This window comes from Protopterus annectens, chromosome 15.part0, assembly GCF_019279795.1.
Source record: "Protopterus annectens isolate FY-2018-M chromosome 15.part0, PAN1.0, whole genome shotgun sequence".
Classification (NCBI taxonomy): Eukaryota; Metazoa; Chordata; order Ceratodontiformes; family Protopteridae; genus Protopterus; species Protopterus annectens.
The window spans coordinates 570,357,638-570,371,959 of NC_056749.1; the positions used below are offsets into that span (position 1 = coordinate 570,357,638).

The following is a 14,322-nucleotide window of genomic DNA, read 5'->3' on the forward strand; positions in this document are numbered from 1 at the left end:
AGCTGGCCTAAACAACCCCCCCCAAGAAGCACTAACCAGAATCTGTGTTGCTGCCCATGACTCCATTCACTTTTGGGTGCACTCTGTTGGCAAACCTCTCAAAGTTGACCTGGAAAAATCCAGCATGCTTTTAGGAAGGTGGGAAGACTCCATACAGACACATTAAGCCAACCATGTTTTTTTACGTTGTTTATACATATGTGAAAAATCTGATTCAAAATTTTTGAAGCATTAAACAATGTACAGTATAAAAATACTTAAATTATGTACAAGTAAAAAAAAATAAATCGTACGAAAAATATTTTTTGACAATATGTAGTAAATACATATTGAAAGATGATAATATTTTTGCTGAATCAGCCCTTAGGAGTAAGTATATAATGAAGGACCTCATAAGTCTATCCAAAGTATAGCACACCTGCAGATATAACGAGTTTCACTGCAGAGAAACTTGGCAGGAAAAAGATCAATTACCTGATTCTCAATGCGTGGCATGAACCATCCAAACCCTAGCCAGAGGCAGTGAGGCAGAAGATAGAGTATGAATAGACCTTCCTTTCTAGGTCCCCCAATAAATCCATGTGAAACTGGAATCCGTGTCATATAAGGCTTAATGGAGCAGAGGAGGAACATTAGACACAAATTCTGAAATTAACTAAAGAGCAGTCAGAGCAATCTCAGTGACATTCTAGTCATTGGTGACTCGGTTATGAGACACACTGATGTCCCTCTTACCAGGTTAAGTAAGGAGAAAGTCATGGTCAGTTGCTAATCAGGGGCCAGGATACACCATATTACACATGCACTCAGATAACTGGACCACAAGGACCAGTACGACTCAGTCATAGTCCATGTGGGTGTAAATGACCTGATACGTACCTCCCTAGACTATATGACATCATGGAGCTCTTGGAATGTGTGTCCCAGGCTGGTATGAGCCTACCATTGAGCAGCATTTTACCTTCTCCAAGTATGATGCCAAACACAATCAAAAGATGACTGACTTCAATATCTGGCTTACTTTCTATTGTCATTCTAAGGGAGTATAATATTTGTCAACACGGAAGGAGATGGTCAGCAGACCATGCTGCTTTGCCAGGGATGGCCTGCACTTCTCCCCTCTAGGCTTTCAAATATTATCTAAAATACTGTCCTCCTTCATAGTGCCTTTTTTTAGCCAATGCAAAAATGACAGTACATCTGACATAGCAACTCAAAACCAAGAAAATCTAAAGGTATTACTGATATCTGTGTGGTCACTGAGACATGGTTTAAAGCCAAGGACAGCACACCAGCAGTGCAAGGTGATGATGCCTTCCACACATTTAGACCAGCTACTACACAGACTGGGACTAAACGTGGAGGTGTCTTGATTTAAATCAAAAATAAATATACCTCAAGGCTGGTCAAACAGGACAATGTACTTGAACTTTTCCCACAGTCAAATCACCATAGAGAAAATCCAATACCACTTCCTTGCAAGCTATAAGTCCCCCTCTGTGACGCAAGAAACCTATAACATGCATTTAAACTTAATGGAAACACTCACCATCCAATTTCATGGGTGACTTTAATTACCCCACTATTAACTTGGAATAGCATATGACAAAACATACAGGCACAGAGATTCCTGGATTTTGTAAACCCAAATTCCCTGTACCAGTCTGTCAATAGACCAACAAGGGGTGCAACCATGCTGGATCTGGTCTTCATGAATATGGGAAAGTGCTGCACACCTCCTAATGTAATGTCTTCTCTGATAAGGTCAGACCACAACATGGCCTCCTTTGAAATAAAAATAAAACCTGGACCCTCATCTTACCCTGGAATATTCAGGAACTACTCTAAGGCTAACTTCCTACCATTAAGTGATAATGTGGCAAAATTTCAAGCCCCTAGAAACCCTGAGAACACTGTTGCCTATGCAGAATTGTTCACAGAAACCCTATACAAGCATGTTAATAGCTGCATAGAGGCAACTGTACCTACTTTGAAGAAGTGTAGAACTAACTAAAAAAACATGCCACCCTGGTGGAGTCGCAACATTAATAGGCTGTATAACACAAGAAAGTCATGAAAACAATTAGGAGGTGCAGCACCCAGTAGGGTAAAAGCACTTTCGTCAAACTAAACAAACATCTTGGAGGAAAAATAAAATCTACCAAATCCAAATTTGAGGTAAATTTAGCCTTCCAGGCCAAGGACAACCACAAAGCATCTTTTAGCTATATCCACAACCTCAAAAGCAATACTCAATTGTGTGCAGAGCTCATTGCAAATGCCAACACTTATACTGAGCCAGAAGATATAGCAAACCTAATGGCCACCAAATTCAGCTCCAACTTTAGCCCTCTCTCCCCCATCAACCTTGCCTCAGGAAATAACATGAAGTATAACTCCCCCTACTATCATTAGAGAATAGGTCCTCAATGCTCACTCCAAGGTCAAGAACAGTGCATCAATCGCCCCAGACAACATCCCAAGATGCCTTCCAAGTACCATGAAACACAATCTATTAGGGCCTCTAAATTGCTCTTTAACTGTAGCCACCAAGCAGGCTTCATGCTTCATAAATGGAGAGCAGCAACAGTTATTCCTCTGCACATAAGTGGGCCATCTACAAACCCTGGAAACTGCAGACCCATAAGTTTCAGTCGTGTCATATGCAAACCATGGAAAGAATTGTCATGGAAATAATCAATAATCACATAGGAAACCTCCAGACACTTTACCCAGCCCAATGTGGTTTCATCAAGGGCTGGTCATGCCTACTAAACTTGGAGGACTTATTTGAGAAGGTCACCAAAGCAATGGATGAGGGCAAAATGGCTCACATTTCCTACCTTGACCTGGCCAAGACATCTGACACAATGCCCCACTCAGGCATTGTTAAACTTAGGAGGTTCGGTAGAAACCCTTATGTCACCCAATGGATAGTCAATGGCTCACAGAAAGGACTTAGGAAGTTAGAATTGGGGAGTCCACCTGTACAAAGAGGCCAGTCACAAGTGGAGTCCCTCAGGGATCGGTCCTGGGACCTCTCCTTTTTGGCATTTATTTCTCCGAAGTCAAGGCCAATGTCAATGGCCTTTAGCTGACTAAATATGCAGATGATAGAAAATTAGGAGCTGTAATTGAATCACCCACCAACACAAATGTTCTCCAAGAGGGGCAGATATAGATAACTGGTGCCAGAGCCATAGACTAAATGCCAAGAAATGCATAATAATATACTTTGGGAAGTCATCCACCCTTGGTAATTATCATACTGACAACACACCCCTAAGAGCTGACCCAGTAGTCAGGGACTTGGGGGGACACACAGACAGTAATCTAGCTTTGACCATCATGTTTCTACAGCAGTGAGGAAATCATTCTATGTTGTGCAACTTATAAACAAAGGTATGGCATCAAAATCCAAGGAAGTCATTGTTCCACTGCATTCGGCATTCATCAGACCTATCATTGAGCACAATGCCCACTTTGGTATGTGCCTTACCAGGCATAGCCAACAAGTGGAACGTCCACAGATATTCCTCACTAAAAGAAAACAAGACGTAAGTAAGATGTCTTCTGCAGACTACCTCAAGGTCCTGTCCCTGTATTCTGTCTCCTATAGAATGATGAGGGGAGATCTATGCCTGGCATACAAGCTATTGTCAGATCCCACTTTGATGGACCTCCTGCATATCTGCAAAATAAACAGCACCAGAATTACCCATTCTAAAGACATAAACCTTATCTGTGATATAAATAGAACCTGCTGGAGAGACAGGTATGTACATCAGAGACTACCCCTTCTCTGGAACAAGCTCCCCATCCATATGAAGCAGAGTTCCTCCCTAACCCAATTCAGGTGCAACTTGGACAACTGGATGGGGAACAGGAAATTCATGCCTGGTTTGGCACCTGTGTTTCTAATGGATACAAGCTCATTTCCCGGGCCCTTGTTTGTAAATGTTTCACCTCCCAAGCCCCTGAGTACACTTATCAAGGGTATCAGAACTTGTCAGACATTTGGGATGTATGGCTCGGCTTAAAAATACCCTTGTGGTTGTTAGTCTAGCAAACACCTATGAACTACTTAAAGATGTTCAGGGAGCAGCTGCCTTATAAATAGTACTGCTTACGTTTTGATTGGTAATTATTTTGGGGTAGCTGGACTTATTCCTATGGGTAATACTCAATTTACAATGGGCACAATGATTGGTCTGTCCAGTCAGCATGCACGTTTTGAAATAATAATGATTTCTCATTGTATGATTCAGTACTGTTTGCATAAATCCAGTATTTTACTATTTGCTACACTATACTGAATGTTGAAGATAATAGTTCAGTTTATATTCCCTTGTATCTTGTAAAAATGTAATTAGCTCATTTACTCAAGAAGTTATGTACTCACCATAACGTTCGATGTATATAGTCCAGCTCGCCTCACCCGTGGGTTCGGAGCCGAACCTCTGCTCCGACTCGGCCATACTCTAGCTCAAAGTCTTTCAATTGGCTGGGCTAAGAGGTATCCCATGCTGCACTGCTCCCTTTCCCCAGATCTTGTTTGCTGCAAGCTCAATCACTCACCTTCCATACACATAACACAGAGAAGGAAAATCATCCCAATAATAAAAGGAGTACTGAAACCAGAACTAACCTCTAGGCCCCTCCAGGGTGGGGGAAGGCGGGAGGGTTAGTAAGAATGTGAGGCGAGTTAGACTACATACATCGAACGTTATGGTGAGTACATAATTTCTTGATGTTATGTAGTCCAATCTCACCTACATTCTTACCCATGGGACAGCGTCCCCAGCACCTGAACCCTGGGAGGCTCAGTGGAAAATACTCCTGAGCACTGTGGAACCAAAGGAAGATCTGCCTCTGGATATCAAATCCAATTTGTAGTGAGTAATAAAGGTGTGAGGAGATGCCCATGTAGCCGCAGCACAAATATCATCCATAGACATCCTGGCCTGAAATGCTGTAGAGGTAGACATCGATCGGGTAGAATGAGCCTTCACTCTAAATGGTAACGCCTTACCACCTGAGGCATAAATGAAGGAAATACAACTAGAGATCCGTCTAGACAAGGCACTTTGCAAACAGGAGACCCAATCCTATTGTCTGAAAATGAGACAAAACAGCTGATCCGATTTTCTAAGATTCTTCGTTCTATGCAAATAAAAATGCAACTGTCTATGAACATCCAGCTGGTGAAATTTAAATTCTGCCTTATTAGAAAACTCTGGAAAAAATACGGGTAGTTCAATGGATTGGTTGAGATTAATAATCACAGCCACCTTCGGCATAAAAGAAGGGTTTGGTCTGAGGGAAACCCTGTCCTTGTGAAACATCAAGTAAGGCGGTCTTGATTGACAAAGCTTGGAGCTCGGAGACACGTCTAGCTGAAGTGATGGCTACCAAAAAGATTGTCTTCCAAGTCAAATATTTCAATTCACAAGTAGCTGCAGGCTCAAAGGGGAACGACGTGAGACATTGTAGCACAAAATTTAGGTCCCAAGGCATGGCCGGGTCAAATACTGGAGGGCAAGGCAGCATAGTGCCCTTCAAGCTTGCCTTACAAAGTCTATGCGCCATTAGACTGGGTTCATTAGCGACGTGAAAATGGAAATAGCCGCCAACTGGACTTTAATGGTTGCGGCTGCTGATCCCTGATTGAAAAGCATGGAGAGAAATTCCAGAACTGAAGAAATTGGAGCTGTATAAGGATCAATTTGTCTTGCATGAGCCCAGATGGAGAATCTTTTCCATTTACTGGAATAGATCTTTCTGGTCGAAGGCTTATGGGAAGAAGACAGAATATGAACCACTTCCGGTGAAAAATAATGAAACCTAACTAGTGATGGAAATGGAGTAGCAAGGCTGTCAACCGGAGGGTCCGTAGACAGGGATGGAACTGCCCTGACATATGAGTCAGTAGATCTGGCTGTGGGTCCAGAATCCAGGTGTCGTCCATGAGATAGGGATGGAAAAAGGGGAACCCAAGGCCATTGTGGAGCAATCAGAACCTTTCTGCTTCCCAAGGATTGTGCTTTCTGAATAATCTTTGTCATCAGAGGAACAGGCGGGAAGGCATGAAGAAGACCGGAGGGCCAATCGTGAACTAGAGCGTCCCTGGGTGACTCCCCCTGAGGAGGGGATAAGGATGAAGTAGCTGGTGCACTTGGTATTGAGGGGACTGGCAAATAGGTCGCAGCAAGGCTGACCCCATCTGCAGAAAATCTGCTCCGCAACCTGACTGTTCAGGGACCACTCTTGAGGCATCAGAATAGCTCTGCTCAACCTGCCGGCAATCACGTTGGACTTCCCCGGAATGTGCATTGCTACAAGAAAACATTGGGAAGACGCTGCCCACTGCCACACTCGAATGGCCTCTCTGCAAAGAGGGTATGACTTGGTTCCTCCCTGTTTGTTCAGATACCATACCACCGACATACTGTCTGAGTGGATCGCAACTGTCCAGAGAGGAAGACAGCTCTGAAGTGCTTGCAACGCTAGTAGCATTGCTCTCATCTCCAAGATATTGATATGCAAATGTATCTTGTGTTCCTGCCATGTGCCTTGGACAGTCCTGCTGAGATAATGCCCCCCCCACCCAATCTGGGAGGCATCCGTGGTCACTGTGGCAACAGGAGGGGGTGGGACGAAGGGCTTTCCTGCATTGAGGTTGCTGGTGTGAAGCCACCAGCATAGATCTTGCTTGCACTTGTCTGTGATCATTATAAGATGAGAAAGCGGAAGATGTTGTAGAGACCACTGGGCGTAGAGTAGCCACTGAAGAAGCCTCTTGTGTAGCCTCACAAGAGGAACCAGCATAATTGTTGCAGCCATTGACCCTAACAATTTGAGAACCGTTTTTGCCTTTACTTTTTTCAGAGGGAGCAATGCGTATACCTGTTGTTGCAAACCCTGAATCCTTTCTTGTGGTAAAAACGCCCTCATGAGCACGGTGTCTAACTCAGCACCTATAAAGGTGACAAGCTGCGAGGGCAACAAGGCAGACTTTTCCCCGTTTAGAGTGATACCCAGTTGTTGACGCAGCTTGATAGTGGCGTCTCTGGTCTGTAGTAGCAGATGCCTGGTGGTGGCAGAAAGGAGCCAGTCATCCAGGTACGGAAACACTTGGAATCCCTGATGTCTCAAGTGAGCTGTCACCACTGCCATACATTTGGTGAACACCCTGGGGGCTGTGGTGAGACCAAAGGGCAGGGCACGAAATTGAAAATGACTGACTCCCAGTCGGAAGCGTAGATGACTTCTGGATGCCCTGTCCATCTTTATATGGTAGTAAGCATCCTTGAGGTCGATGGAGCACATCCACACTTCTTTTCTCAACAATGGGAGAATAGATTGCAATGTGACCATTCGGAACTTGGACTTCTTCACTTGGAGGTTCAAGCGGCTGAGACCCAAGATGGGTCTCAGGTCCCCTGTTCTTTTCAGCACCAAAAAGAATCTGGAGTAAGTACCTAATCCGATCTGGTCTGAGGGGACATGCTGGATGGCTCCTTTTTCTAGCAGCTTTAGAACTTCTGAAGCTGCGGAATCCCTTTGATTGGGTGGAACATCTGGGATTCTTTTATCAGTGGGGGAGGAGAAGAGAAGGGAATGTGATATCCTCCGGAAACTATTTTTAATACCCACTGGTCCTGGGTGATGTGCTGCCAGGCTTCTGGGTAAAGTGAAATGCGACCCCCAACTGGCTCCGGAGATGCGCAGTCGGGCCTCCCATCAGGAGCGCTGGTAGGGAGAACCACGAAAGGAGTCGAGTTGCCCTGGTTATGCGGGCCTCCTCTGTCTCTAGGGCGGCGTCTACCTGAGTTACCACCCCCTCCCCTGCCTCTGGAGGGGGAATCACTCTGAGATTTCTTGAATCACATTTTCCCACTCTTCTGGCCCTTGGGATAAGGTCTAGAAGGCATGGAAAAATGGACTCTCGCAGCAGACAGAATTTTTCCCTCTTGCTCACGCCTAGTGAGAGTGTCCTTCACCTTGGTCCCGAACAACGATGAACCATCAAACGGGGCATTGGTGAATGTAGACTTGAAGGCCTCCGCGAAATTACAGAGGCGCATCCAGGAGTGCCTCCTGAGAGAAACTCCAGAACTTGCTGCCCTACTCGCTCCTTCAGCTGCTTAAGAGATCAGCCTCATGGAGGAGTTAGCAATAGAATTTAGGGTAGACATCTGAGTGTTTACTTTCTCTGCCACTGCGTCAGAAACGTTACCCTGCAGAGAATCTTCAAGCTCTTTCAGGAGATCTCTTTGGAGCCATGTAAAATGTGACCACTAATTCAGCGACCAGAGTAAAGGACGCTGAAGAAAACATACGCTTCCCATACCGGTCCATGGTCCTAGACTCCTTGTTAGGGGGATGGATGGTTAATGAAGTCTCAGCCAGTTCCTTCTTGGTGGCTGCTGCCACCACCATGGCATCTACTGGAACACCCTTCGTGAGAAACTCTTTGTCAGTGGGGGCAGACAGAAATTTGCTGGGTCTCCTGGAGACTGGTTCCACAGTGTCAGGGGTTTCCCACACCCTTCGACAAACCAAATCCAAGAGTTCGTCGAAGGGGGAGAAGAAACCCGGAGGCGGAGGGTTGAGCCCCAAAGGCCTTCAGGAACACTGACTCCTCCTCGTAGGGGGATTTAGAGGGCCAGTTGCCTCTCTGCTTCAAGATCTCTAGGATATCAGCGAAAAAGATATCCTCAGAGGATGACTTGGGGGACCCCTCTGATTCCTCGAGGTTGGTGTCCGACGTGAGACACTCTTCCTGGGAGTTGATGTGCTTCCTCTTGCACGTTCTTTTTCTGGTTGGCTCCTCAGGCAAAAACTCTGGGGGGCCCTCAGAAAGTTGGGGACCACTCATGGAGGTAGCCTGAGGTCTTGGGTCTCCGCTGTCAAAGGATAGGGGGTGATCACAGACTGATACCGGAGGGGGTAGAGTGTCGGTGCTGTATGATGCAGCTGAGGTCCTGGCCAGCATGCTCCGCATGACCTCGAAAGCTGGTCCCCCCAGCTCCGAAGATTGACCAACACTGGGAGCCCTCAGAGCAGAAGGGACAAGGTCCGAAGCCGAAGCAAGGGTCAGGCTCACCCGAGCCGAAGCACCAAGAGGGAGGCTAGGAGCCAAACAGCATCCCGAGACTCCCCCCTCGGGTCCGACCGAGGAACCATGAGTCCTGGACCCCGTGGACAGAGCCGACGGGATCAGAGCTGAGATCGGAGCCGAGAAGCCAGGATGGGCTACTGGAGCCCACCTAGAAGCATCAGACAGCACCGACAACTGAGATTTGCTCGGAGGATCTATCGACGATGGATGAGTGACGGGCTCCGGGGCTGACTGGGCTGGAGCTGAAAGCAATTTAGCCAGCACCGGTGATTGGAGCAGTCTCTGCACCACTCTATCCACATCAGAGAGAATCCTGGAGGACCTAGAGGATAAGGTAGGAGGATCTAGACACCTCCTCAGAAGGAGACTTGTGAGGAGGAGAAACCGGTCTAAAAACTGGAGACCAGCTCCGAACTAGTATCTCCGTCACCGGCTCCGAGAGGCTGGGAGCCAATGTAGGTTCTGTCAATTCACCAACTTCCTTCAGCACCGAAGACAGTGGAGCTGAGGATGCCACAGTAGACTTAGTAACTTTCTCCGGAGGCTCTGATAAGACTGACGGAGCCGGAGAGCGTTTTTTTGCTTTGGAGGTTTTGTCTCTTTTAGAGGGAGAGGACTTAGCACTAGAAGACCTCTCCAGATCTTCCTCGAAAGAGGGTTTCAGTAATCCTTTCAGAATTAGTTTGTTCTTCCTTTCTTGAAGAGCACAAGGGCTGAATGCGTGACAGAACGCACAAGATTCCTGAAGGTGGATAGCCCCCAAACAATAAATGCACACAGAGTACCCATCAGTAATCGACATCTAATATCCACATTTACTACATTTCTTGAAGCCCAAAGGCTTGTGTTCTTTTGTATCCTTGGACATGATTGGTAGGACACTAGACACAACACAACTGACAAACCCGACACCAGCAACAAAGCGCGGGAACTGGACACTAAAACTGCAGACACCACACAAGGACCTCTAACTCAAACGGCCCAGACAGGAAACAAGGGAAGGACTTGGTCCTCTAACTTAAACGACCCTAGCCATGAGGGATAGGGTACCAAAAATAATGAAGACAGAAGGGTAACAGATAACAAATGGAGGGAGGACTAGGTCCTCTAACTGAAATGGGCCTAGCCCGTTGGGAGATAACTAACGGGATACCAAGACAAAGGCCATCTAAGGCCACACAAAAAAGCTTCCACAAACCAAAAACACAAACACCTAGCTATGAAAATAGCTTTTGAAGCAACAAATTTGATCAAAAAAGAAGAAAAGTTATACTTAGCCACAGCCAAGAGCGAGACCACGTCTGAGCTTTACGAGCAGCAAACAAGATCTGGGGAAAGGGAGCAGTGCAGCATGGGATACCTTTTAGCCCAGCCAAGTGAAAGACTTTGAGCTACAGTATGGCTTAGTCGGAGCAGAGGTTAGGCTCCGAACCCACGTGTAAGAATGTAGGCAGGATTGGACTACATAACATCAGTAGTTTTTCACATGGAAATCTACAGACATCATACATTTCTGTTGTATTTCAATGGGGAAAAAAAACTATAAAAATAGAAATAATATGCAATATTTTATAATGATTATTTAGCAGGACTATGAATATATGCTACAGAAAATATGCAAAATATAACGAACATCTTCATCGGTAAACAACGCTTTTTTTGTTTAATTTTCAAAACATATTCAATTTATTTACTTATAAGATTTCTGCTGGTCTTGATAACGAAACAATATAATGAAGGATACTTCAATTCAGCCAATTATGTTACTTCAATATGCTGACTTCGGTCGGGAATGCAATAACTAACAATTACCTGACTCCGTGGCCTGAACACCATCAATGTTCTGCTCTTCCAAACTTTTTGAAGGTGAAACCCCTGTTGATATTCTGCCTGGGATTTGGTCTTCAGTGTACTCAAATGAATGTACAGGTTGACTGACAGTTGCCCAAGTATATAACTGGTCTTTCTGTTACAAAACAAAGAAGTCCAATCACAAAATGCATCAGACAAATTGAACAGAAAATAAACTTATTTATGCATCCACTAACCAAATAAATGGGCTACTTTCATAAACCATTTTCAGCCATGGCCAATACCCTAGGTAATCTATAAACAATTTAAGAAGATGCGCCACCAACAAAGAATTGTCATACATGAAGCAATATATGTGCATATGGATTCACTTCAGATGACCGAATTTCCAAACTCTCGAAACTCATATGATTGAGACCATATGTTTGAGATTTCAGAAACTCTAACATCAGAAGTGAAAAAAAAAAATTTAAAGACGTTTTTGCAGGGGGGCAAGCCCCCCTGCACACCCCACACCCCCCTACTTAAATATACTAACTCCAAGATCGAACTACAGTGGGGAAAAGGGAAATTTCCCATTCCACACTTCTGCAGACACTGCGGAACGAGAGATTTCTCTGTTCCCCGATGTAGCGCAATCTCGGAGTTAGTATATTTAAGTTGCAGGAGTGCAGAGGGCTTGCCCCCCTACAGAATCCCTCACCTAAAACACTCACACACTCTATTTAAACCCCCTTCAGATGTTCGAGTTTCTGAAAACTCGATCATATGGTCTCCACCATATGAGTTTCAAGATTTCGGAAACTCGATCAACTGAAGTGAACCCATGGCATACACACAGATAAAGGCAATATGTTTCATCACAGCCTGAATGTTTAATACTTATAACATATCACAATCATACAGCTTAGCTTTAAAAATATTGGCAGTACCTTTTCCTTTTATACCACTGCTTACAGTATTTCAGTTCATTATTTATTTATTTATTTTATTACTTTAACATTTGTTTACTGGGAAAGTCCAACTGGGACAGAACTCATTTTCAGCGGAGGCCTGGGTAGAAATGCTCCAGATGCATGTCTTTGGAATGTGGGAGGAAACTGGAGCACCAGGAGGAAACCCACGCAAACGCTGGGAGGAAATGCAGAATGCACACAGAAGGTACCCCAACCGAGAATCAAACCACAGAACCTCTTGCTGTGAGGCAACAATGCTAACTACTGCACCACTGTGCTGCCCAAGTTCTATCTTAATCACTATATCTATAAAGAATGGACTGTAGGAATAATTACTTCCCTTGTTTTACACCAAAAAATAAAGGTAATCAGAAAACTCAAATTAGATCTGGTATGCCACCTGTGACAACAGGGTGACTGAAATATTGGGAAACTAGAATACAAATAATTAGTCAGGACAAATTAGCTTTAGTTAACAGAGCTATGAAACTCTCTCTCTGATTCCTCCCTGTGGGAGAAGTAAAGACGCCTTGTTAAAGTTTCAAGTAGTTTATTCAGTTAAGCAGGGAGATGGATGAGTGTTCTCGTTCTGTTTCATACCAGGTATCAGCAACAGTCTGACCTGTACATTCTAATAAAATAACCAGTTTTCAGGGGGTTCCAAAAGATAGATAGTTCTATAACCAAGGGGAGTGTAGATTTATGAATTTAAATGTATCCTTGTAAAACAATTCCATAAAGCCTATGACTGAGTTAGTTACTCTCATCTGGATGCACTCCAACTATTTCATTTATATTAAAGTATTTTTCAGATCCATAGCACTGAAATGATCACAAATGAGAGACACCAAGTACCCATCTTTTTCCTAAGTAACCATTTCTTAATGGAATTTGAAAATCTTCATAGTCGCTGCCATGTTAGTAGTAATGTGAGCTTTTAAATTTAATTCTTCTATATATACACATTCTAAATTTTAGACTGCAGTGAATCATTTTATATGCGCTTTTGCTGAGGTAAAGGAGCTGATTTCCAGTACCCAGATAAAACAGCCTTGTAATCCTCAAGTTCAAATACCAACTTGATAGTATATATACACATTTATTCAGGAATTCCAAATATTGCTTAACCATAATATACTGTAGTCAGTATTGACCTAGGCTATTTTAATATGACCATATTATTTACAGTACACTGATAAATTGAGAAACTGAACAAAAGAGCCCTCAAAACTGTTCTTTGTAGAATGCAACTTAAATGAAAACCACTCTGATAATTTTGAAGCACAGGTAATACTTTGAAATGTTTAACATTTTGATCACTGTCGCAGTAGCCTAAGCTGTTGGGGTCCTACCCCTGCCACCAAGCAGCTTTCAAAGCTTTAAGGTACTGTCCACACACTGCCAGAAGCTAAAGGGGGTCCCCATATAAAGGCAGAGCTACAATGTCTTTACAGTTTGTTTGCAATCAAAGAACACTCCTTTGGCAAGTCCTACAGAACTGTCAGTTGGCTAACAATCTTACAGATCTGGGCAGTTCTAAGGAAGGCTGAGTGTAAATGCTTATTTAAACTTTTTGCAGAAAAAACAAAAGTTCTGTTTTTTGACAAAAATTTCCTACAGGTTTGTAGGTTTGTGTATTTGGGGTGGGATATTGTGCTTTTCTTGGACAATCAGTAATTTTCTTACGTCAGTACCACTCCTCTGCTTTTTTATTCTTTACCATCTCACGTAGACTTTATCCAGCTTCCAGGTCTCATTGTTGACTAACCTATGGAACAGCTACCACTGTATGAGGTTTTACCCTCCCCTGTCTGTAAGAAGAAGAAAGTTGTCAATGATTCTCTGGGTGTCAGTCTGGTTCTTGTTGCTTCTCGGCTGCAGGTGGGTGACTGTACTGTAGCTGCTTTTGGCTCCTCAGACCGCCCATTTTTTTCAACGCACCTGTGGTGGTTGCATCTAAAGCCACCAGGGACCAGGGGATAGCCACGTCCTGCAAAACTGTATGGATGCCTTTGGTGGGCAAGGGAAAACCTCTCTCGATGGTCTCAGGGAAGGGGTGGGTGACTGTTCCTTACATAGTGAGGATAGGAAACCTGAATCTTTAATGAGTATGCCTTCTATGGGTCAGTCATTTTCCAGGGAGATTACCATGGAAGGTGAACATGGTGAAAAAATGTTGCATTCTACTCTTTTTACTTCTATGGACTAGAAAGATTTGCTAAGGAGCTCATGTTTGACTTTTCCTTGCCTAATACTTCTTCAGGCAAAAAATGAAAGGGAGTTCCCTTTCTTTCTGACTTGGATATTTAGTCAGATGAGCAGGCACTGCCATGGGTGGATGGGGGGGGGGGGGGTTATACTTCAGGAATTTCTTCTTAATCTGAACAAAGTATGGCTTCATATTTTCTTATTGAGTATTTATCTTTTTCT

At 44.1% G+C, this 14,322-nt stretch overlaps 1 protein-coding gene across 1 annotated transcript in view; it reads right to left on the reverse strand.

Annotated features, from left to right (window-relative positions):
• The window catches only part of LOC122789858 (formin-2-like), a gene marked incomplete at its 5' end in the record, with an annotated part of 2,118,086 nt that overhangs the window by 1,934,932 nt on the left and 168,832 nt on the right, over positions 1-14,322 (reverse strand). Inside the window, 1 exon segment of the mRNA XM_044057292.1 lies at positions 10,937-11,090. Within this exon segment, the coding sequence (XP_043913227.1) occupies positions 10,937-11,090 (154 nt within the window).